This window comes from Ziziphus jujuba, chromosome 12, assembly GCF_031755915.1.
Source record: "Ziziphus jujuba cultivar Dongzao chromosome 12, ASM3175591v1".
In the NCBI taxonomy this organism is placed as follows: Eukaryota; Viridiplantae; Streptophyta; class Magnoliopsida; order Rosales; family Rhamnaceae; genus Ziziphus; species Ziziphus jujuba.
Genome location: NC_083390.1, coordinates 5,335,348 through 5,357,038, shown reverse-complemented (window position 1 = coordinate 5,357,038; position 21,691 = coordinate 5,335,348). Strand labels below are relative to the sequence as shown.

Genomic DNA, 21,691 nt, shown 5'->3' with positions numbered 1-21,691 from the left:
GAGTAATTTAATCTGGACGTGTTATTCTGATGCCATGTCATAGTCACGAAAAACAGAGCATCAAAACAAGGAAACACTCTATGTCACACATTCTTACTTCTGTTAAATTTTTCCTATCTATCAATGTAGTTTTCAAATGGGTTTTGGAAGTATGTATAAACTAGGTTTGGAAAGAATGGAGAAAAATGGAAGAGATTTTAGAAATACCTATGAAATCAATGACCAGACAATCATCAGAAAACCGTCCAAAGGCTACAATTATTGTTAGTCAAAAACAAATCCAATAATAAATAATTTGTTAATCCTAGCATTCCAATGTGGAACAATAAAAAAGATTGTTCCCTTTTTCCCTTACTTTTGCAAATTACCTTTTAGAATAAAAAAAAAGGGCACTTCGTTTTTTTTTTTTTTTTTTTTGAGAGAGAGAGAAAAAAAAAATCATAGGTCCATTCTGTGACATGCCATCTTCAATGGAATTGGTGGATCTGAAAATGATCCATCAGAAATTTGTTCAAATATCCACTTGTTAGCAGCCTCTGTGAAGTGGATCCCATCCCAATTAATCCTGACACTTGGATTGCTGCATGATTTGGCGATCAAAACTTCTTTTCCTTTGATTGTTTTCTTGCTTCCACACCTCATGTTGTTATTGAAATTGTACTTTCCACCGTGACCACAACATGCTACAAGGGGCAGCTTAAATCCTTCATATTCCCAATATAAAAAGAGAAAAAAAAAAGTAATTAATTTGTGAATTATATGTGGGTTCATGATTTTATTGAACTCAACCCAATAATTGAAAATTTCATTTAAAAAAAAAAATGCGGACACTAATAATCTCAGAAAAGGATGTGAAAGATTTACCATATTTTTTGGCTTGGCTGATAAGGGTGTACTTGACTGAATAGACGTCCACATAGGTGATTGCAGCCTCAGGGAGATCTTTCCTAAGTTGGGCCACTAGTGCTTTTAATCTGATGTTAAAATATTGGGCCACTTCATTGAATGGAGTGGCACATCCATATTTATCAATTTGGGCTGCTGTGACAAGATACCGGTCTAAAATGTAGGGCAGACAGCCGACAGGGCCTGTATTGTGTATCCAAAATGATCTTCCTCCTTGACCATACACATTCTGCAAATGGAAAGAGCAATCCCAAAATAAATAAATGCATAAAAATTAAAAACAAAATAAAAAAATCAGTTTTACAATTTGGGTATTCAAATCTCACCTTAATGGTATTATATAACTGGCTCAGAACATCAGGAACATATGCCTTAACTTGTTCAGTGGTCAAGTTAAGTTTGTAACCAGCAGTGAGATCATTTTGGCCAATATCAAAGGTATATAGGGCTTGAGAAAAACTATCTTCCTTCGGCAACAATTTCTTAAATAATTCTCCTATTCAATCAAATCCCATTTAAGTAAAAAAAGAATTTGTTCCTAATTTGCATAGATAATGAAATTAATCAGATACCATCTTCAAATGGAAATTAATCACCTTTTTTCAGGAAAATTTGTGTTCTCCTATGAAAATCTGAGAATTGAATAAATTGCACATTCAATGAAATTGGACTATATCCACTCTGTGAAATGGTAGTGTTTTGAGGTCTAATGGTTGATCCAGCTGTGGCAAAATTGGCTCCATGGCTAAAGTTTGAACCCACCGAGTCTAAATAAGCACTAAGGTAGGGCAATCCCAAGCTCTCCGCTGCACATAAAAACATTAGCCATCTTATTACATGAATAAATTATTATTATTGGAGATGAAACAGATTATTCATTATACCATTGAAAAATTAGAATGAAAAGCAAACACATTAAAAAATTACTTTGAAAGTGATGGAATATACAGTTTTAGTGACAGATCTATTCCTCTGCTAATGATTTGGAATTGGAATCTCCATATTCTCAACAACATCAAAAAAATCATCATGAGATACATAGATGATAGATATAGATTATCATTAATATTGGAATGATATATACCATCAATTCAGGTCAAAAATAACAAATTTTTTTTGTTCGTATCCACCACACAAATTTCCATATCATTGTCAACATTGATAGTGCATGGTTATACACTTGGTATGACAATCGGTTAAAATTCAATAAAATTTACTTAAAAGATAATTATATCGGAAAAAAAAAAAAAAACACTTTCAAGAAATTTACTTAAAATGTCATGGGATGCATATCTCATAATCTAACATAATGGATTAATGATGGATAAATTCTCTTTAAAAATAATAACATCATTATCAATCCTGCCGTTTGATTTCGTTCTTTTATATTTAAAGACAATCCTGCTGTTTAATTTCTTTCTTCTATATTTAAAGTTTTTTGATCATTTTTGTACGATGTTTCAGTTTATATGGTGGAGTCACATGCTGCACATAGAGTTTTAAATTTGAAGTCGGTCAAATTGGTACCAGCCTGAGCTGTCTTTGTTCCTAAACGACAGTAGTTAATGATTTTCTGCAAGAAAAGTGGAAATTTTATATATATTTGATTGTATATTCTTGAGATCGACGCCTCGTCACAGAGACATAGACTCACAGTCATGACTCTTCTAAAGTCCAAACCAAAAAAGGACTAAAAAAGGAAAAACAAAGCACCAAAACAGTGAAACACTCGTACAGAAACAGCCAATGCAGAAAAAAAAAAAAAAAATTTACCATATTCATAGAATTACAATTTTCCATCCAGAATTGATAAACTATCAATAATTTTGAAATGGGTTTTGGTAGTTTGTACTTTGTAGAATTAGAAAAGAACGGAAATGGATAAGAGATTTTAGAATTAAACCCCAAAAAAAAAAAAAAACAAAAAAAAAAGCATATACACAATGAAACACTCATATATACAAACAGTCAAGATGCAGGAAAAAAAAAATAAAAATTGCCATATATTATTAGAAGTTTCCATCGAGATGTAAACAAAAAAAGGAAAAAAAAAAAAAAAATTCCATCGAGAATTGATAAACCATCAATAATTTTGAAATGGGTTTTGGCTGTTTGTAAAATTAGGAAAGAAAGAATGGACCCCAAAAAATAAAAATAAAAATAAATAAAAAAAAGGAAAAGATATTTTAGAATAATAATAATAATAATAATACCTATGAAGTCAATGACCAGACGGCCATCAGAATAGCGTCCAGATGGGGTGTGGAAATATGTAACTCCGTTTGGATGTGGTGCTTGTCCAAATGCTGCCGACAGACCTCCGGTGTCGGAATTCGAGTCTCCGAAGTTGAAAATTGCCGGAAAATGGCAGGACCTCAAACCGAAGGTGGAACTTGGAAATGACAACACCACCCACAGGAGAAAGAGAAAAACACTGCTCGAGTAGCGAGACTCCATTGGAGAGAGCCAAAAGAGAGATAGAGAAGAAGATGAAAGAATTGGTTTGTAATGCCAATAAAGTCTGAAGATTAATATGCATATATATATATATATATAAAGAAATAAAATCATTATAATTAAATAATCATGAAATTTTATTACATATCATGACTTGGGTCACATAAGTCTAATCTAGATCTGAAACCAAAAAAAAAAAAATTAAAAAAAAAAAAAAGGAATTAATTAAGGCTAAAAATATGAATGAACATTGACGATTGATTATTTTTGCTTCAATGGGAAGTGGGTGGGTTCCGAAGGCAAGCCATTTTCAAGGGAATTGGAGGGTCTGAAAATGCACCGGTTTCAATATGTTCAGTGATGAATTTGTTAGCTGCTTGTGTAAAATGAACACCATCCCAAATCACTTTAACCCCTGGATCTTTGCAAGCCTTTCCAATCATAATTTGTGTCCCATTCACATTTTTCATTGCTCCACATCCAATGTTAGCATTGTAATTATACTTCCCACCGTGTCCACAACATGCTCGCAGTGGGTCCACAAACCCTGCCATTATTTTTATTGATTAATTTCAACTATATCATATCATACATAGAGTACTATATTGAACCCAAAAAAACAAAAAAAAAAAAAAAGTTAATTTTAATTTAGTAATTTGGTAGTGTACCATGCTTTGATGGGTTGGTAAACATTTCGTATTTGAGAGTATAGACATCAACATAAGTGAGAGCAGCCAATGGTAATTCCTTTCGCAATTCCATCACGGATTGCTTTAATCCTTCGTTGAAAACCTGTGCAACTTCATTGAAAGGTGTGGCACAACCAGCAGCGTCAACGTCTGGTGTTCTGACCAGCAGCCGATCAATCACATATGGTAAACATCCTACTGGACCTGTATTGTGTATCCAAAAGTATCTCCCTCCTCTAGCATATATATACTATGACAACCACCAAAAATATATAACATATATATAGAATCAGTCTCATATTATAAAAAAAAAAAAATGAAAAACAATTTAAATGGGAATTAATATTTGAAGAATTTGATACCAACCCTTATGGTGTTAGAGAGCTGTAGAAGTACATCAGGAATGTATGCTTTAACTTCAGTGACTGACATGTTAGAGAAGTAACCTGATGTTAAGTCGTTCTGACCAATATCAAATGTGTACAATGCGTCATTGAAATATTCTGCGGGAGGCAATAGGCTTTTGAAAACTTCATCTGCATAAATTTACATAGTGTATATATTAAAATCCCAAATTGGAAAATAGTCATTAAAAATAAAAATAAAAATGTTACAATAAATTTGAAAGAATGATTTTGTTTTACTTTGGGCACGGAAAGTTTGAGTTCTATTCTGGAATTCACAGAACTCAACGAATTGAACGTCCAAAGAGATGGGACTGAAACCGCCCTGGCGGAGAGTTGTGTTTTGGGGTCTCACGGTTGAACCTGCTGTGGCAAAGTTGGCTCCATGGCTGAAGTTGGTGCCCACAGAATCTAAATAAGCACTTAGCAATGGCAATCCAAGCTTCTGAGCTGAGATTTCATAACCAATATTGTCTTTAATTGTCACTTTCTTTTTTTTAATGACAAAATAGTTTCAATTATTATAAAAAAAATAAAAAAAAATAAAAAACAATTTTTCAATTTTTTTTTAAGTGAATCTTGGATATATCTAGCACATTTAAAATTCAATCATTATTATATTTTGAATTATTGAAGTGAAATAATTCAAAGTTTTAATACGTTAGACTGCGAAACCCAAAAAAAAAAAAAAAGAAAGAAAAAGAAAAAAAGAAAACGTTAAAACTGAAAGGTAGAACCCCAAAAAATTTGGTAGAGAGGATTTTGGAGATAGGTGATAGTTACTTTTCTTTTCTTTTTTTTTTTTGCCCCCCCCGGCCCCATATTCGTTCTGCAAAGTGTCGGTGGAATTGGGGTCCAATCCAAAAAGTTGGAATATATCGAGAAATTGGACAATTCAAAAGCAAAGTATCACGCTTTTCTTTACCAGAAACTGACCCAAGCTGGACCGTTTGGTTGCAAGGAAAATTTATGCGAGTCTACATAAAAAAAATAATAATAATAAAAAATAATAAAAAGGTACTAAAAAATTTTGCTAACTTTTCTGGGTTTTTGTTTTCTTTTTTAAAACAAAAATAATTTCAACTTTCTCATAAATGTTAAAGCTTTGTGATGCAAAAATGGACTTATTCATATTAGTTAGGAAATTCAATAGAAAAGATAGAAAAAGATCTGTATACAAAAGGCATGTATTTAAAACATATATACCATAACAAACAATAGGAAAATGAATTTACATAGCAAAATATATATGTATTATAAGAACTAAGAAGTCGTGTATATATATATATATATAGATAGACATATATATTAAGATATAAAATATGTATACCTATGAAATCTATGATAACACGACCATCACAGTAACGACCAGCAGGGTGGTGGAAATATGATTCGCCATGAGGAGGTGGGGCTTGTCCAAAAGCTGCAGATAAACCACCGGTATCGGAGTTTGAGTCTCCAAAGTTAAATATTGCCGGAAAGTTACATACACTTTTATCATCGGCCATGCTCACGGATATCATGGAAAACAAAGTAGTGAGAGTGAGACCACACATTAGCATGTGTGACCCCATGGCAAATAATAGAGAAAAGAAAATTAAAGTAAACACAGAGAAAGAACAGGAAGAGACTAATAGTGCGTGAAAGAGTGAGTTTCTGTGAGTTATTTATAGTGTGAAAAAGTTTTGTTGTATTATCGGATAAGTATTATTTGGATAACTCTCTTTTACTTATATATATATATGTTTATTATTATTTTTAACCATACATTATTTGGATCATTAAACTAATGATTCCATGAATCCCTCTTTCACTAACCAAACCCCAAAAATGAGGGGGAATCAGATAAGAATTAGAATGTTGATGATATTCTTTTTTTTTTTTCTTTTTTTTTCCTTTTATTAATTAGTTATAAGGTTGAGCATTTTTTTCCTCTTTGATCTTCCATATCAATAATTGTCACAGCTGATACTCATTTAATTATATTTTATTTTTTATATTTAAAATGTAATATAAAAAGTTAACATTTTAACAATATATATTTTAAATAGCTATAATGTGAAGACCTATCACAAATAATGACAAATAACATTTTATTTCTATTTATAGACTAATTTTTTTTCTCTTTTATTTATTTATTTTGGTTATAAAGGGGCTAAACCTAGAAGAGTGGAGCTTCCTCTAAGACACAAATTAATCAATTTATCAGCAACTCTATTGCACTCTCTAAGGGCATGACACAAAACCAATTTCCAATCTATAACATCAAAAAAATGTTGCACTCATTTATCAGATCAACTGGAGGATGGAAAGAGTTCACGCCATCATCCTTCACCCAATTAAGAACAACCACGTATTTCATTTCAACAATGAGTAGTTTTTTAAGTTTGACCATTTCTCTCTCTCTCTCTCTCTTTTTTTCTTTTTTTTTTTTCTTCAACATCTTTTTTTCTCTTAGTTTTCTATTTAGAGTTATAAACTTGACCAAATATCTCTCTTTTTCTCCAGTTTTAGATTATCTAATATTTAATTTGAGTGTATCTGTGTGTCTTTTAGGATGGAGTTATTGTTACAACTGTCAAACTATGTTTACCGAATTTAATTAATAAATAATACGACAATATTGACTCAATAAAACAAATTAAATAATGAATTTCTATAGCATGTTGGTATCTATAATACTATGAAAATTAATTAACCTACACAGAATATTGATACAATAAACAAATAAATCCTTAAATAAATAATTGAAAATTTAATATAATTCAGTACATAATGTAAATAAATTGGTATCTCTTGGTGAACAAATTAGAGATGACAAATTTAATTATCTTTATATTTCTTCTCAAAATGAGAGAAAATGCAATTTAGGCCGGTCATTGTTACAAATTGCTAGAACATTTTTTATTATGTTTTCCTAAGATCATAAAGTTAATATATAATCCCCAGATATAACAAATACAGGTACCACAAATTAAGATAGAGTCTATTGTCCCTGCCCCAAAAAACACAAAAAAAAAAAAAAAAAAAAAAAGGTTATAACCCTGAAATTAATAATATCTAGAAACAATGATACCATCCGACTCCATGGCCCAATGGATAAGGCGCTGGTCTACGGAACCAGAGATTCTGGGTTCGATCCCCAGTGGAGTCGTTGCTGTATGATTGTATTTTTACAACCGTATTTGTTTGCCTTCCTTTATAAAGCGGCTCGGAAACAATATGAATATGATTCACGAAAATGCTGGAAGACAAATTTAGCAGCAAATATTTAGCACATACTCACGCAATTGAATCCTCACCTTCAACAATTGAGTTTTCTATTTTTAGGTTTTCAAGTCAAAGTTTGCATACAAAATATAATACACAACCGAAAGAAACCAAACTAAAAAATCATGGTTCAGCAATCTGACACGCTTTGGTGAGTGAAATAATGAAATTGGAGGGTCTGAAAAAGAGCCATCCAGAATAAGCTGGTCTCCCACTGGTTTGCTGCATGAGAATGATGCACACTGTCCCAGACATTAACAACTACATTCATCCCACGGCAATGAAAATATTCTCCATAGTGTCCAGTACAAACCCAAAAGGATTTCAAAAACCTACAAATTCATGAAACCAAATAAAAAACATATTACATTAACACATGCTAAACTTAGAACCAAGTCAAGTGAAGTGCAGGACATTGACACTTACCGTACTTCACTGCTTCGCTGGTAAGTTATATTTTGCTGCATAAACATCCACATAGGTAAGGTTAGCGTCTGAAAGTTTGGTCCTTAGTTTGGAAACGCTGTCTTTGGGTTGTGTGTTAAATTCCTCAGCTACCTCATTTTGAGACTTTGAACAACCGATTTGGTCCATGTCACCAGGTTGTGGTGGAAAGTTTGAGAATTATAGGCAAGCAGCCCCGTGTTCTGGATCCACCAAGCTCTTGCTGCTGAATATGTATAGGATGAGAACTGCATAAAGTCACATTAGGTATAAATATGATACAAGGCAAATGGAAAATGACAATGACTGGCTTCTGGGTTTATGATAAACGCAAAAGGCTAATGATTATGACTGGCTTCTCTAACTAGTTCTGCAAAACTACAAGGAATCAAAAACATATCTTTTAAAGTTATCAGCCTTTACGGTAACACCTTATATATAAGATGAAATCATTGCTGATACAAACACAGACAAGTTGATTCACTTTTGATTTAATCATTACATGAACTTATCTTATATGGTAAGACTATGGCTTCGAAAAATAAGATTCGTTAAGATTATTGTCTTCGTGTGTTGGCTTGATATACATTGTTGGGGCCCAACTTCTTCCAGGCTTTGGACAAGTGATAACATGGAATCATAGCTTTGTAATCTGTAGGTCATGTGAAATACATCTTTGTATCTACTTCTTTACGTGCAACCTTATGGGATTAGTGGTTCCTTAAGATGTTCATTAACAATGTGTTTGTAGCCAATTATATGTTTCTTCACCAACAGGTTAATGTAAATTTTTAATTACCTCTATTGCGAAACCTAACCGATCAGTGAAATTGGAAATAGATACTTGCTCTGCTGTCATCCATATTAGTCCAGCATAAAGATCATTCCGTCCTATGGGCAATGTGTACATGGCCTTGGAGAAATCCCCTGGTCTAAGGAGACTGTTTTTGATGTGAGAATTTTTATCTGAAAACAAGAACGCATAGATAAGTAATGCAACCTACTTAGTGGATTGAGAATGTGAGAATTTTCCCTAACTTTATGTTAAAATACCATTTCAGTCAAATATATATAAACCCTTACCGTTAGGCTAACTGGCACGAGCTTTGTAACAGTAGGAATTGCAAAATCTGTATGTCAAGAGAAATGGGGCTGAATTTTGCATCAAACATGCGCCCATCTTATGGCTGAATTGTAGATCCTCCAGTTGTTAAATTTGCTCATAACGAGGAATCCAGATAAGCACTCAAATATTGCAAACCGAACTTCTGAGCTGCAATTATTACCATATAAAATTTGAGAGAGAGAAAGAGAATGAACAGCTAGGACAAAACTGAAGATATTATGTTTGGCTGAAACTAGTAATTCGTGAAAGATTGCAGAACTGGCTATACTGTCAACTTGATGTTCATAATACGACCATTTTTACTAATATCGAAAGCATTGGGAACTGATGGTTACGTAACATGGTACCAAAACCTTAAATATCTAGTTGATTTAAGGTCAAATTAGCACCTCAGAAGAGCAGTCAACTTGACGTCCTTCGTTGATACGATAAAACTACCTAACTCCTTAAGTTAGTAATGGATATGCCAACCTGCAAAATCAACAATGAGACATCCATCAGAGTACCTACCTGAAGGTTTCTGGAAAAAGGTTCCATATCAGAATTTGAATCAGTTATAAATTGCTGGAAATTGGCAACTTCGTTTTTACCAGAATCCAATTTCTTTTTCTGTCCAAATGAATTGAAAATGCACCAGCTAGAACAACTCCCATTGACACTGCTTCGATACCCTTCTTCAGTTCCCAAGAATCCCTCCATCTTGTGCTGATCACCCAGTCCATATACACCTCAAGTTGTTACCTTAGACCTTTCTTGCAGAAAAAGGCAAGATATGCTACTAGAGTTTGAACAAGCGATCATCAATATTGCTAGCAGCTTAAAGCAAGATTTGTTGGCTTTGTAGAAGGAACAGTTAATTACTTAGAAACGATACATAAATTTCAATAACCAATGATGGAAATGAGTTGGCAAGAGTAGGATTCACAAGTCTAATAACACACACACACACACACACATAGTACACGTGTAAGAGACAAGGGAAAACTTTTGAGTTTCTGCTAAAAACACTTCCTTTTTTTTTTTTTTTTTTTTTACCCCTTCTTAAGCACTGATTCTAAAAAGTGAAAAAAGCAGGCTAAAGTTTAATCTATATTTCATAGAAAGATAAAAACTAATTTTAGTTCTATAAGTTTTCTGTAAGGAAGTGAAACTCAAATCAGTAATCTGGCAAACTCTTACCGTGATTGGTAGCTATTACTGCAGGAATATACTACTTCGTTGGACGAAGAAACTATCTTCGGGCTTCACAAACTGGTCAAGTCGCAACTTCACAAACTGGCCAAGTCGCAACTTTTCAGGTCAAATTTGTGCGAGTTAACATATATTATTGTCGTTTAGAAATAATAAATATAAAGTCGATTGTCAAGTTTATTGCTTTGCCATAGAGAAGAGACTTAGAATAACCATATTAAGAATGCAGCCATAAAAGTCCACGTCATACATGACCCATCTCTATCAGGGAACCTAACACCATATTTCAAGTTTTCAACTAGGATTGTCAACCAAAAAAGAAATTTTCAACTAGGATTTAGTTACTTCTTTAATTGCAGACTTTACCCACCAAGCTTATGAGCTTGTGACAAGGTCAGTGCCAGAACAGAGAAGGGTCTGAGATTTTGAGAGAAAACTTACTCCCTCGCTCCTAGTTTATATAGTTTCGGTTCAGGAAATCACTTTAAATTTACTAAGAAAACAGTTGTCTGACATTCTTCAAAGAGGGGTACTGCAAGGGAATCTGAGAGCTAGTCATCCACTATAAGATTGGTCAGTCATGTATTTGCAGCTCTATAATGTATCGCATCCCAGAAAATTTATTTTGAATGATCACAGAAGTAAGTTCTATTCACTGTGGCACCAGACTTCTCACATTAGGTGCCTGCCTGCCTGCAACAATCCATAGGGAGTGAGTGCCATTTGATCTAAACACAATTGAAAACTCCTTAGCCTGCTATGGTACACAAACGAATTGAATGGTAACCACTTCTTTGCAATATAATTTCTTTGCAAGGTAACCACTTTGGTTAAGAAAACCACTTCTTTGCAGAATCGCCATGAAATTCGTCAAATTGCCAAACCAACAAAACAGCTTTCAATGTTCAAGATTGTAATTTGTTGTTTTTTCAGTAAAAGATAAAAAATAAAAATAACAAGTAGACTTACAAACATAAATATGGAATAATGATCATTTTCATCAACCGATTCAAAACTTCAGAATTGAAGATTTCAGCTTGCACCTACGAACGAGCAGGGCCGTGACAAGCTTGAGTGATGGCAACTGGAGGGTCTGAGAGAGAACCATCAACAATATGGTAGGCTATCCATCTATTTGCAGCATGAGAATAATGTATAGAATCCCAACTAATGTAGAGGGAAGGATCACTGCATGCAGCCCCAAAGATTTCTGTCCCATTTACCATTGCCTTCTTCCCACACTGAACGTAATAATCCCCATCATGCCCACAACAATAACCAAGTGGATTTACAAAACCTGCAAACATCAACACCCAAACAACTAGAGACCATTAGTATGAACACCTGAAGAGTTTAGTGCACAAATACAAGTTTTTAATATGCTTGGAGTTGGAACCCAAATCTTCAATTTTTCCAAAACAAAAATAACAATTGATTTTGATCATATCATGGATTTACCATGCTTCTGTGCTTCAGAGATTAATGAATATTTGGCCAAAAAGACGTCAACATAAGTAAGTACAGCATCAGAAAGTTGCACTCGAAGTTGGGATACCGTCTCTTTGAGCTGCCTATTGAATTCCTTGGCAATCTCATTGTGGGATTTTATACAACCATTTTGGTCCATGTTTCCAGGCTTTGGAGGATACTTTATAAGAGAATAAGGCAAACAACCAATAGGACCAGTATTATGAATCCAAAACACTCTTGCACCTAGTTGGTATAGTTTCTGAATCAGAAAATTGCAACAGATATTCATAAGATCTTAAATCTACAGTAATTAAATTGACATCAAATATATTTATATATATAATGTTTCGAATATGAGAACTTCCTTTATTAGCTTTTAGATTAGAATTTAAAATTTAAAAATGATAAAATATGTTCTAGTGATAAACTAAAATCCTCTTTTAAGAAAAAAAAAATGAAACTTATGTAATGAATAAATATAATTTTATATCTCCCGTATTGATGCAATCTAAAAGTTGAAAAAAAAAAAATCATTCTCATATTAAGATCTGATTTGAGTTTGTGTATATATATATATATATATATATATAAAGTTTTCTTTTTGTCTTTTCTATATCTATTACCTCTACTGCATGAGCAAGTAGATTGATAATATGTGGCATGGACGCTAGAAGTTGTTTCTCTGTCATGGATTTGATCCCAGCAGTCAGATCATTCTGCCCAATATCCAAAGTGTATAATGCCTTAGGAAAATCCTCTGGTCTTGGAAGACTGGTTTTGACATAAGAAGATGTAGCTGATGGAAAATTACAAAAAGAAAGTGCAAGTCTCAGTTTTTCCTTTTATACCCATTGGTTCGCTGATCACAAGCAACTATATCTAACCTTCATTGTATAGCTCCTCAGTTCGTGCTTTGAACTGCTCGAACTGCAAAAGCTGTATATCAAGGGAAATCGGACTGAATCCCGCCTCGAACATCTTTGAATCCAGTGGCTGAATCGGAGAGCCTCCAGTGGCAAAGTTCGCACCATGTAGAAAATTGGTTTCGATGGAATTCAAATACGCATCCACGTACGGCAAACCCAACTTCTCAGCTGCAACATTTGTTTATCAGAAATCATTATCAGGTGGATTCCATTTCCAAAGCATAACAGTGACTTTTCCATCGCAGTACCTCCCAGAAGGTTTGTGAAAGAAGGTGTCGCCGTTAGGAGAAGGGAGCCTATGGAATGCGGCTGATTTACCACCGGTGTCGGAATTCGAATCGCCGAAGTTGAATACTGCCGGGAAACTGCAATCTCTCCGGTTACCAAAGATCTTACTTGGAATCTTCCGGCGTGCAATTGCGGCAAGTATCGAGAAAGTAACGACAAGAAACAAGCCACTCTCTTCCTTAACGGCGAAGAAGACCACCATCTCCTGCCCACTCTTGCCCACTCTAAGGGGCAGCAAACAGTCCATGCAAACGGAGTCAACGTCTTTCAGAACTTTTGTCAAACAGGTGGTGTCACAGATAAATGAGCATAAATTGTTTCAGTAGAAGCTGGGCTATGACTACCAACCAGTGACTTAATTACTAATTAAATATTTCCCTTAAGAATCCAATGGCACACCGTCCATGTTGAACACCAAATATAATTAAATAAATAAAATAAAAATGCTCATCATATTTACAGTAATAACCATTGCAATTCATGAAGCGAAATAGAATCAACTTTAGAAGAAAGGATCAACTAAATTTCAGTTCCAACCCATTAGAGATCAAATTTCCCTATACAATTTTAATAAATTTCCAATAGTTCATCTATCCAAACATTTGTCTTAATGCATTAATTTATTTACGTGGGTAGGGAGAGAGATCATTGCAGATAAAAGACTGGTGCAAAAGGAAAACAATCTGTATAACACTCAGAATAATTGTCACAAGAGATAAAGGCTAGTGAATCCCATTGTGTCCAACAAAAACCGAGTCCTACAAAACAATACAGCCTCCTTAATTTAAACAGAGAAGGAGAAAAAGAAAGACGAAAAAGAAAAAAAAATTGCAATTTTACAAGGTTTCCAAGATGTAACAATAAGATTTAACGCAAGAGTTCCCTGGTGCCAGTACTCAATAATCGTTGCTCGAATTCCCAAAGCAAAATGAAGAAAAAAAATTAAAAAAAAAAAGGTGAGGAACAAAATATTATTTGGTTCTGGTTGTCAAAAGTAGATAATTCAATGAATCCACAGAAACTGTTTGTTCACCATCTTTCCCTCGATCTTGACCTGTAACATAGCCAGATGACAAATATTATTAGCAATTTGAGACTTCCAGGATCATATCTAGTAACTCAAAAAGTAGACCATCATGGATCTTGTGATGTATCTCACACACGGAAACAATTAATAGAGTATAACATAAAATCATTAAAAACTTCCTAAAATTACAAATTTAACCAAAAAACTAAGAAATATTTTATAAGAAACTGGAAAATGACTAGTATTTCCGAGTAGACTTTGATAATAAAAACTAAAATTATATCAAGAGTGAACTTCAAAATAATACGCAGAAACACAATTAAGAATACAATATATGCCCACCTGTCCAAGTCTCTGCTGCCCAGAAATCCTCTTTCCCTGCCACCTTGAAATGCTTTTCTATCATCAGCAGGTCTTGCATACATATCTCCTGTGCCACGTGATCGAGGCCTGTCTGACAAACCCACACTTCTAGATTCATCAATTGACCCAGATTGAGAAGGTGTTCTCTCAAGAAAGCTACCAGCCCTCCCTGCTCCAGAACCAGGCCTACCTGCTCCAGAACCAGGCCTTTCAATGGCTTTCTGTCCAAAACGTACTTTGTCATCCAATTCATGAGCCAGCTTTTCCAATTCTGCTTCTTTGTCAAGAATAATATCATGTAAACTGGGCTGGTGTCCACCAGACGCTTGCACAGATTCCCCGTTGAGATTAGATTGCTCCTCAAGTTCCTTTCTTAGATGATCTATTTCTTCCTTCAATGCCTTTTCCTCGTCTGTCTCAGGTCTGCAACATTTTTTCCCCCAAGAGATTAAGAACACAAGAATGTATGCACAAGACATATCTACAGCTCACAAAGAGCATGCCACCAAACAAAAAGACTAAGACAGGACAAGAAAAATGGTAATATATAGAATGTTCATCTACCAATAAGCTAACAAGCATGGCTTCATATGCAAGAACATTGCAATGGACTGAAATTGCAAACAAATCAAAACATTAAGCAAGTAGATTTCAAGTATTGAAGAGTAGTCATAGGCCTAAACCACAGTCCACATAATGCAACATGTATGTTACAGCAATAATATATTTATATGGTGAAAACAAACAAATGAATAAGAATCACTTTAGCCTCAGAAAGTGCCTATTTCACTAAAAAAAGGATAAAAACTTAGTTAATGTTATGTCTAAATAGTGTATATTCATCGATTAGTCCAATAAAGCTGATGTTTGTATGCCAGCATGTTATAGGGCCACAAGTATATAGGAGTCCAATCAGAAAAGGTTCAAATACAATAATGACTTCCAAGCTTAAGGTATAAACCTTTCATAGAGAGTGCTCATGTACTGGCATCTATAATAGCACGAAATGAAGTCCAGGCATTAAAAAACCGCGGGGGAGGCGGGGGGTTGGTGGTGGGGTTGTAGTATAACAACCCTCCGATTGAATCAAAATCTTATTCTCATGAGATTCAGAAAGAAAGAACATGTCACATCGAAACCAATCAAATATAAAATTTGCAAATAAAACAATATATGAGATGCTAGTATGGGTGGAATAATCCCCGTCATTAATATCCAAGCAAACCTTCCATTTCAGGAAGCAGAGAGGCATTTCCACTTCCACTAGGACTGGCAGCACAAATCCGTAAACCATGAAAATTTGAACCCAAAAGAAATGCTAGAAGAAATGAAGCATGTTATTGTATAAGACTATGACTAGCATTCATGGTCTTATCTGAAAGTCAAGCTTAATATAAACCATATAAACCCCAAGCATAAATCTTAGAAGTTTCAAGGGCCAATAACAGAACAACCATCCTAGTCTAGACTTTAAAGACCCATTTTTTAATGAAATATCTATAAATTTAAGAGCGTGATTATAAGTTTTAATATCATGACGAATAGGTTAGAAAGTCTAGACCAACAACATATAAGGTTGTCCAAGTATTCTCCAATTAAGGGGAACAAAACTAATAAGCAACATTTAAAGATCATTTCCAACCTCTTCTTACAAAAAGATAAAACAGCCATAGCAATAACCTATATAAAAAATGCAAGTTAATTGCATGATCTCCACCAGACTATATATTGGTTAACTTAAGCACTTATAAAACTACCGTATCAAACAGCCATAGCAATAACCAGTATCAACTGCAGCTTCAAAAAATGAAAGTTAATCGGATGATATCCACTGGCCTATATATTGGCTATCTTAAGCACTTACAAAAACTGCCTATCAAAACCAAAAGACATAACAGATTCAACAATGTAACCTACCAGCAACCAAAAGCCTATATCGGATTACAATGCTGAAAAAAAAAAAAAAAAAATTACAAGGAAATAAAAACTACCGTATCAAAACCAACAACATAACAGATTTAACAATGTAACCCAGTAGAAACCATAAACCTAAACTGGATTACAATGCTGATGATAAAAAATAAAAAATAAATTTAGAAAAAAAAAAAGCCAAAAATGTTTGCAAGGAAACAAAATACAGAATACATTACAAACCTGTCAACACTACGATGCTCCAATTCACGATCAAGCTTCCGCCAATCTTTACCTTGTTTCTCCAGCAAAACTTCCCTAGGTTTGGCATCCCCAAATGGATTCACCTTGGGCTTCGACTTCACCACATTTTCGCCAGCCTGCAATCCAGGACCTTCAGACCGGCTGGATTGTGCACTTGAAGGCCTGCTTGAATGCGCACTGGTTGGCCTACTCGTTTTCTTGGCCTCAAATTCAGACTCCATCTTCTTCCAATCCAACCCTTTCTCAGCCAGAACATCCTCTCTGGGCCTCGCATCACCAAACGGACTGGGCCTGTTCGTCTTCACTACCGGCGGTTCATTTGCTCCGGCATCGCCTTTCGGTGGATCCAAAACCAATCTTGGTCGCTCTCTTTCTGCCTCACGCAATCCACCACCTCGGGTCCAGCGATCGGGCTCCGAGTCACGAAAACCACTCGAATCGCGAAAACCACCGGAGCCGAATGTAGAGGATCTAGTAGAAGGAAGAGGCTTTTTCCCAACCGCCCAGTTATCAACCTCGTCGGCCCTAGAAGCACCACCACTTCCGAGCGACCCGTACCTGTTTTGCCGACCCGATTCGAATGAAGGGAGAGACTTTTTCCCCATTGCCCAATTGTCCACTTCGTCAGCCCTAGAAGGTTGATCGAAATCTGAAACCCTAGAAGATGGACCCCTTCGTTCCTCATCGAATCCACCATACGATTTTCGACCACCACCACCCCAAGAACCATCACCATCTTCACGGTCACGTAGACGACCAGAAGGAGGACCAGACCGACCGTAGGATGAGAAACCGCCACCGAGTCGACCATACTGCATTTCCTCCGGCGACCTTTCTTTGGGTCCGGTAGGGAGGCGAAGCATCTCGTCCGGCGTCAAACCCTTGTACTCGTTGGGTCTAGCACCGGGTCCGGAATCGGAGTAAGTAGACTTATTGAACTCAGAGAGACTGAAGGTCATCTTCTTCTTCTTGGGCTTGGCGTTCACTGCTTCTTTGAGACTCGGAAAACTCTGCGACTCGGAGGCAGCCGTCGCAGCAGCCGCCGCAGCCGCCGCCTCAGCCTCCTTCTCCTCGGCTTCGGCTCGCTCCGCCTCGGCGGCCCAAGCTCCGATACCACCCCATGGTTTCGACATTTCCACGCTTCCAAGATCTGATGAACACACACACACACAGAGCGAAAATAAAAATAGCCTCAAATTTTAAAAAATGGTAAAAATTATAAATAAAAATTAGTAAAAATCCCTATGGGAAAAGAAATTTAAAAATTATAAAGTAGAAAGCTTTTTTAATTTATTTTAAGATGGGGCTCCGTTTGTGGAGCCGGAGCTCCGATATAACATGCGAAGGCAGAGGGAGAGGTGTCACAGTTGGTGTGCGTGAGAGAGAGAGAGAGAGAGAATGAATGTGTTCGTGCGTGTGTGTATATGTTATCATTTTTTAATTTATATTTTTCCAAAACCCATAAAAGAAAAAAAAAACAAATTACTTTTGGGTGGTTTTTGTAAAGCGAAATGGAAAAGAACGGCAAATTCCAGCAAAATGCGGTTTTTGGAGCGCACATATTGGGTGGTGTTAAGGTGTGGTAGGGACTAGGGACAATGTTGAGGTTAGTAATTACTTTTCTTTTTTGTCTTTCCAGCTATTGGACGGTCACGATGGATGATCTTTCCAAGTCTCCTTTCAATGCACTTTTTTATTACTGCTTGTTCACCGTCTGATGATGTCACCCGATGTGAAATGCTTTATTCTCTCCATGTCTTCTTCTTCTTTTTAATAATTGCATAAAATCTCTACAAAATCTGTAATTTCAAAAAATAAATAAATAAATAAATCATAATATATAAATAATTAAAACTTACAATATCTTTCGTAAACTAAAAGAAACAGTTGAGGAATAGAAAGAGTACTCATGGTGGATGGATAAGTGTGCGATTGGGAAAAGTTTTTTTATTTTTTAATTATTATTTTTTTTTTTGGGTATTATGGGATTAGGCAAAGCTAGTAAAAATAATAATAATAATAATAGTAGTAACATATATATTTGGTGGTCAGATATTATTAGACTTTACGAGAAAATCAAATACACGAGGCTGAGATATTTTAAGGTAGATAAAGATATTTCTTATTAAAAAAACAAAAAGGGTAGACAAAGATAATCCGGTGCTTAGCAAAATATCCTACTATTTTTTTTTTCTTTTTTTTCTTCTTGTCTTTTTGGGACATAAGAAAAGATCCAATTAATTTCTTTTTTTTTTTTTTTTTTTGGCTAAAAGATCGTATTAATTTCATTCACTTTAAAAGTGCAGTGCAGAAATAGCCAATAAGCTTGTAAATTTCCTACATATTCATCAGGAATAAAAAAAAAGTAGAGATAAAAAGGAGAGGACTAGGGAAATCGCATATGCATATATTTTTTTTTTTTTTTTGAATTCTTAGAATTTGTTACGATAGTGTTGACAAATTAAAATAAAATGATGCTTATTTAAATTGAATCTATATAATGAATTTCTAATATGTTGCAAATTTTAAGGATTGCCGGCCTATCCAAATTGGTTTTTAAAACTAGGTGTCAACCTTTGTATGTGAAATGTCAATATATTTCCATTGGAAACATCATACTTCTAAGAAAGCATAAATCTCTATGTAATATTGTGAATCTTGTTTAATCTTAAACTTATATGTATCATATATTTGTTTTTTTTTTTTTTCCTTTTTTTTTTTTTAATCAGAGTATCACGTATTTGTATGAGTGGAAGTAGTTAGTAGTTAACTTAATAGAACTTGAGTGGCACGAAAGAGGGAGTTTGGGCGTGCTTTACAAATTGATTAGCCATTAAGTTTTTAACCAAAGGCAGCCTTTTTTTATTTTTTGGTACTTTCCCTCTAGAAAGAGGTAAAGTTCTTAAACCTTGAGGTGGGTGGTGTGCCTGGCTGACTGGCTTTAGTCACATTTTCACTTTTAATGGTGTTTTTTTCCATTTTTTTTTATCAATGTACAGATATGATATATAAAGATATGACTGAGCTTCCGATCCAAACTATGATGGAACTTGAACCTCTACCCTTCAAATCCCCTACCAACCCATCTAGTCTCCTCCAGTAATTGGTGTTTCTTCGTATAGCTAGGTTTTAATTAACACAAAAATCAGAGACTGGCTGGTGAGGCGATCACAGCTAATTCACTGGCATTATTTTTGGAGTCATGGCCACGGCAAAACCATTGTCTTATCTGCTTTTCACTTTGGTCTATCCTAATTAAACTGCGCTGCCAAATATGAATTTCACCACTTGTTGTTTGTTTTCAATTTATATGAGTGGATGGGATAGCCAAGGAATATATCCAACCACACGTCTTGTTTCTGTACCAAATATTGAACTGAATATACATCATTAGTAAAAACAACACCTGTGTTACTAATATGAATACTCAACTCATTAGCAAATTTTTCTACGATGGTCGGCGCTTAGCAACTCTAACACGCGTTCAGGTGCCCATCATTATAAGTGAGAGGTCTTCTATCCTGGTATTGCCGAAATATAGACAAAACCCACTGAGTTTTGCCCCGTTAATGAAGAAAAGAAGGGGAAAATATCTATCCCTAATAAAAGCTGTCGGAAAGACTTGGACTTTGCCCATTGACATTCTTAATTCTTCCAATATATAGTTTACCATCTTGCACTTCCTGAATCACATATTTAATTTTTTATTTTCCCTTGATATTTTTTTCCTTATAAACAATTCCAATGGAATATCCTATTCTCATCCCTTTCATACTCTTCTGCTTTGCAAAAACTTGCCATGGAGATGGAGCTGGTGTTCTCTTCTCCACCCTTCCTAAAACTCTGCTGGTCGCTGCTTCTCCACAACAGGGACAAGGTAATTCATCTTCTTCTTTCTTCATCTAGATATTCTAAATTTTTGGTGATATATATATTTATAAATGACTATCATCTTTATGTGATTCTTTGCAGTTCTTCAAGCTGGGGAGGACAGAATCACTGTGAAATGGAGTTTGAATGAGAGTTTTCAAGCAACAGGGGTTGATAAACTTTACAAGAAAGTGAAAGTGACTCTTTGTTATGCTCCTATTAGCCAGATTGACCGTGGATGGAGAAGAACCGTGGACAATCTGAGGAAGGACAAGACCTGCCAATTCACCATTGATAACAGAGCCTATGATGCCTCATCTCAAAGCAATCAGAGCTTGGATTGGACAATTGGGGAAAATGTTCCTACAGCTACTTACTTTGTGAGAGTCTACGCTTATAACTCTGCCGATGAAGAAGTGGGTTTTGGTCAGACTACTGATGCTAAGAAGACCAGCAATCTGTTTGTAATCAAAGGTGTCAGTGGACGTCATAATTCACTCGAGGTAGTCTCAATTTGCTTCTCTGCTTTCTCTGTTGTGGCTTTCTTTGGTTTTTTCCTGGTGGAGAAAAGAAAAAACAGAAGCCTCTCAAAAAATTGAGATCTCCTTTTTTCCTAGAAATATGGCTTAGTGTCCGCTGATTTACAGATTAAGAAGTAGAGTGGAACAAATTGGTGCGTGGAAATTCGTGTGTGGATGTTGTTCATTTAGTAACTTGGTTATCACATAGGTCTGCTTGGAAAAAACGGGTGTGTGGATGTTGTTTATTTAGTAACTTAATCATTACTTAGTTCTGCTTGGAACAAGTATATGTATATGGCAGCTGAAAACATTGGACAATAAGGAGGTTTTGCTCCACCAACCAAATAATTAAGTAACTTTGTGGAAAAAAGCAAAAGAACAACATCATTATTATTAGTTTCTTAACATTATTATTATTAGTTTCTTCTCTTCGATCAACTAACCCATCTAAACGGTAAATAGTCAAGTTTTCATTGCTTTTATAATTATATAATTTTAGGAACCCACGTTAATTGCTAATTCTAGGTCCATGCCATAGTCATTGAACTCGCTTTGCATATGCTT

At 35.0% G+C, this 21,691-nt stretch overlaps 5 protein-coding genes and 1 non-coding gene across 6 annotated transcripts; 2 read left to right on the top strand and 4 right to left on the bottom strand.

Moving 5' to 3' along the window:
• Nucleotides 1-233: 233 nt before the first annotated feature.
• LOC107428485 (GDSL esterase/lipase At3g26430) lies at nucleotides 234-3,477 on the bottom strand. Its single transcript, XM_048462965.2, has 5 exons — nucleotides 3,120-3,477; nucleotides 1,503-1,712; nucleotides 1,233-1,402; nucleotides 865-1,135; nucleotides 234-704 (listed from the first exon to the last, which is right to left on the bottom strand). Exons 1-5 carry the CDS (start codon nucleotides 3,475-3,477, stop codon nucleotides 439-441), a joined length of 1,275 nt encoding a protein of 424 aa, XP_048318922.2. The 3' UTR covers nucleotides 234-438.
• Nucleotides 3,459-6,126, bottom strand: LOC107428482 (alpha-L-fucosidase 3). The gene is made up of 5 exons (XM_016039020.4): nucleotides 5,787-6,126; nucleotides 4,697-4,906; nucleotides 4,419-4,588; nucleotides 4,032-4,302; nucleotides 3,459-3,910 (listed from the first exon to the last, which is right to left on the bottom strand). The coding sequence occupies exons 1-5, from the start codon at nucleotides 6,028-6,030 to the stop codon at nucleotides 3,636-3,638; spliced, it is 1,170 nt and encodes a 389-aa protein (XP_015894506.2). The 5' UTR covers nucleotides 6,031-6,126; the 3' UTR covers nucleotides 3,459-3,635.
• Nucleotides 6,127-7,537: 1,411 nt separating this feature from the next.
• On the top strand, nucleotides 7,538-7,610 carry TRNAR-ACG (transfer RNA arginine (anticodon ACG)). Its single transcript has one exon. It is a non-coding gene; the product is annotated as a tRNA-Arg (tRNA).
• A 125-nt stretch (nucleotides 7,611-7,735) lies between these two features.
• LOC107428446 (GDSL esterase/lipase At5g14450-like) lies at nucleotides 7,736-13,434 on the bottom strand. The gene is made up of 10 exons (XM_060813305.1): nucleotides 13,132-13,434; nucleotides 12,842-13,051; nucleotides 12,581-12,753; nucleotides 11,946-12,216; nucleotides 9,887-11,784; nucleotides 9,686-9,767; nucleotides 9,254-9,443; nucleotides 8,970-9,136; nucleotides 8,153-8,418; nucleotides 7,736-8,058 (listed from the first exon to the last, which is right to left on the bottom strand). Exons 2-5 carry the CDS (start codon nucleotides 12,933-12,935, stop codon nucleotides 11,531-11,533), a joined length of 792 nt encoding a protein of 263 aa, XP_060669288.1. The 5' UTR covers nucleotides 12,936-13,051; nucleotides 13,132-13,434; the 3' UTR covers nucleotides 7,736-8,058; nucleotides 8,153-8,418; nucleotides 8,970-9,136; nucleotides 9,254-9,443; nucleotides 9,686-9,767; nucleotides 9,887-11,530.
• A 400-nt stretch (nucleotides 13,435-13,834) lies between these two features.
• On the bottom strand, nucleotides 13,835-18,160 carry LOC125418589 (eukaryotic translation initiation factor 4B2). Its single transcript, XM_016038977.4, has 3 exons — nucleotides 16,716-18,160; nucleotides 14,541-14,984; nucleotides 13,835-14,225 (listed from the first exon to the last, which is right to left on the bottom strand). Exons 1-3 carry the CDS (start codon nucleotides 17,867-17,869, stop codon nucleotides 14,201-14,203), a joined length of 1,623 nt encoding a protein of 540 aa, XP_015894463.2. The 5' UTR covers nucleotides 17,870-18,160; the 3' UTR covers nucleotides 13,835-14,200.
• A 1,914-nt stretch (nucleotides 18,161-20,074) lies between these two features.
• LOC107428524 (high-affinity nitrate transporter 3.2) lies at nucleotides 20,075-21,550 on the top strand. The gene is made up of 2 exons (XM_016039072.4): nucleotides 20,075-20,613; nucleotides 20,709-21,550. Exons 1-2 carry the CDS (start codon nucleotides 20,481-20,483, stop codon nucleotides 21,203-21,205), a joined length of 630 nt encoding a protein of 209 aa, XP_015894558.1. The 5' UTR covers nucleotides 20,075-20,480; the 3' UTR covers nucleotides 21,206-21,550.
• The last annotated feature ends 141 nt before the right edge of the window (nucleotides 21,551-21,691 follow it).

What these genes read in the sequence shown, in the direction of transcription:
- LOC107428485 (XM_048462965.2), bottom strand. Translation starts at nt 3,477, where the DNA reads ATGATTTTATTTCTTTATATATATATATATATATGCATATTAATCTTC. An exon ending in TCTGGTCATTGACTTCATAG is followed by an intron (nt 1,713 to 3,119) that starts GTATTATTATTA and finishes TTTTATGTGCAG; the next exon opens with CGGAGAGCTTGGGATTGCCC. An exon ending in CAGCCAAGCCAAAAAATATG is followed by an intron (nt 705 to 864) that starts GTAAATCTTTCA and finishes GGGAATATGAAG; the next exon opens with GATTTAAGCTGCCCCTTGTA.
- LOC107428446 (XM_060813305.1), bottom strand. Translation starts at nt 12,935, where the DNA reads ATGTTCGAGGCGGGATTCAGTCCGATTTCCCTTGATATACAGCTTTTG. An exon ending in TGAGGAGCTATACAATGAAG is followed by an intron (nt 12,754 to 12,841) that starts GTTAGATATAGT and finishes ATTTTCCATCAG; the next exon opens with CTACATCTTCTTATGTCAAA. An exon ending in CTCTGAAGCACAGAAGCATG is followed by an intron (nt 11,785 to 11,945) that starts GTAAATCCATGA and finishes TGATGTTTGCAG; the next exon opens with GTTTTGTAAATCCACTTGGT.
- LOC107428524 (XM_016039072.4), top strand. Translation starts at nt 20,481, where the DNA reads ATGGAATATCCTATTCTCATCCCTTTCATACTCTTCTGCTTTGCAAAA. An exon ending in TTCTCCACAACAGGGACAAG is followed by an intron (nt 20,614 to 20,708) that starts GTAATTCATCTT and finishes GATTCTTTGCAG; the next exon opens with TTCTTCAAGCTGGGGAGGAC.
- LOC125418589 (XM_016038977.4), bottom strand. Translation starts at nt 17,869, where the DNA reads ATGTCGAAACCATGGGGTGGTATCGGAGCTTGGGCCGCCGAGGCGGAG. An exon ending in GAGCATCGTAGTGTTGACAG is followed by an intron (nt 14,985 to 16,715) that starts GTTTGTAATGTA and finishes AAAATGTTGCAG; the next exon opens with ACCTGAGACAGACGAGGAAA. An exon ending in GGCAGCAGAGACTTGGACAG is followed by an intron (nt 14,226 to 14,540) that starts GTGGGCATATAT and finishes GCTATGTTACAG; the next exon opens with GTCAAGATCGAGGGAAAGAT.
- LOC107428482 (XM_016039020.4), bottom strand. Translation starts at nt 6,030, where the DNA reads ATGGGGTCACACATGCTAATGTGTGGTCTCACTCTCACTACTTTGTTT. An exon ending in TGTTATCATAGATTTCATAG is followed by an intron (nt 4,907 to 5,786) that starts GTATACATATTT and finishes ATGAAATCTCAG; the next exon opens with CTCAGAAGCTTGGATTGCCA. An exon ending in AGCTCTCTAACACCATAAGG is followed by an intron (nt 4,303 to 4,418) that starts GTTGGTATCAAA and finishes TGGTTGTCATAG; the next exon opens with TATATATATGCTAGAGGAGG.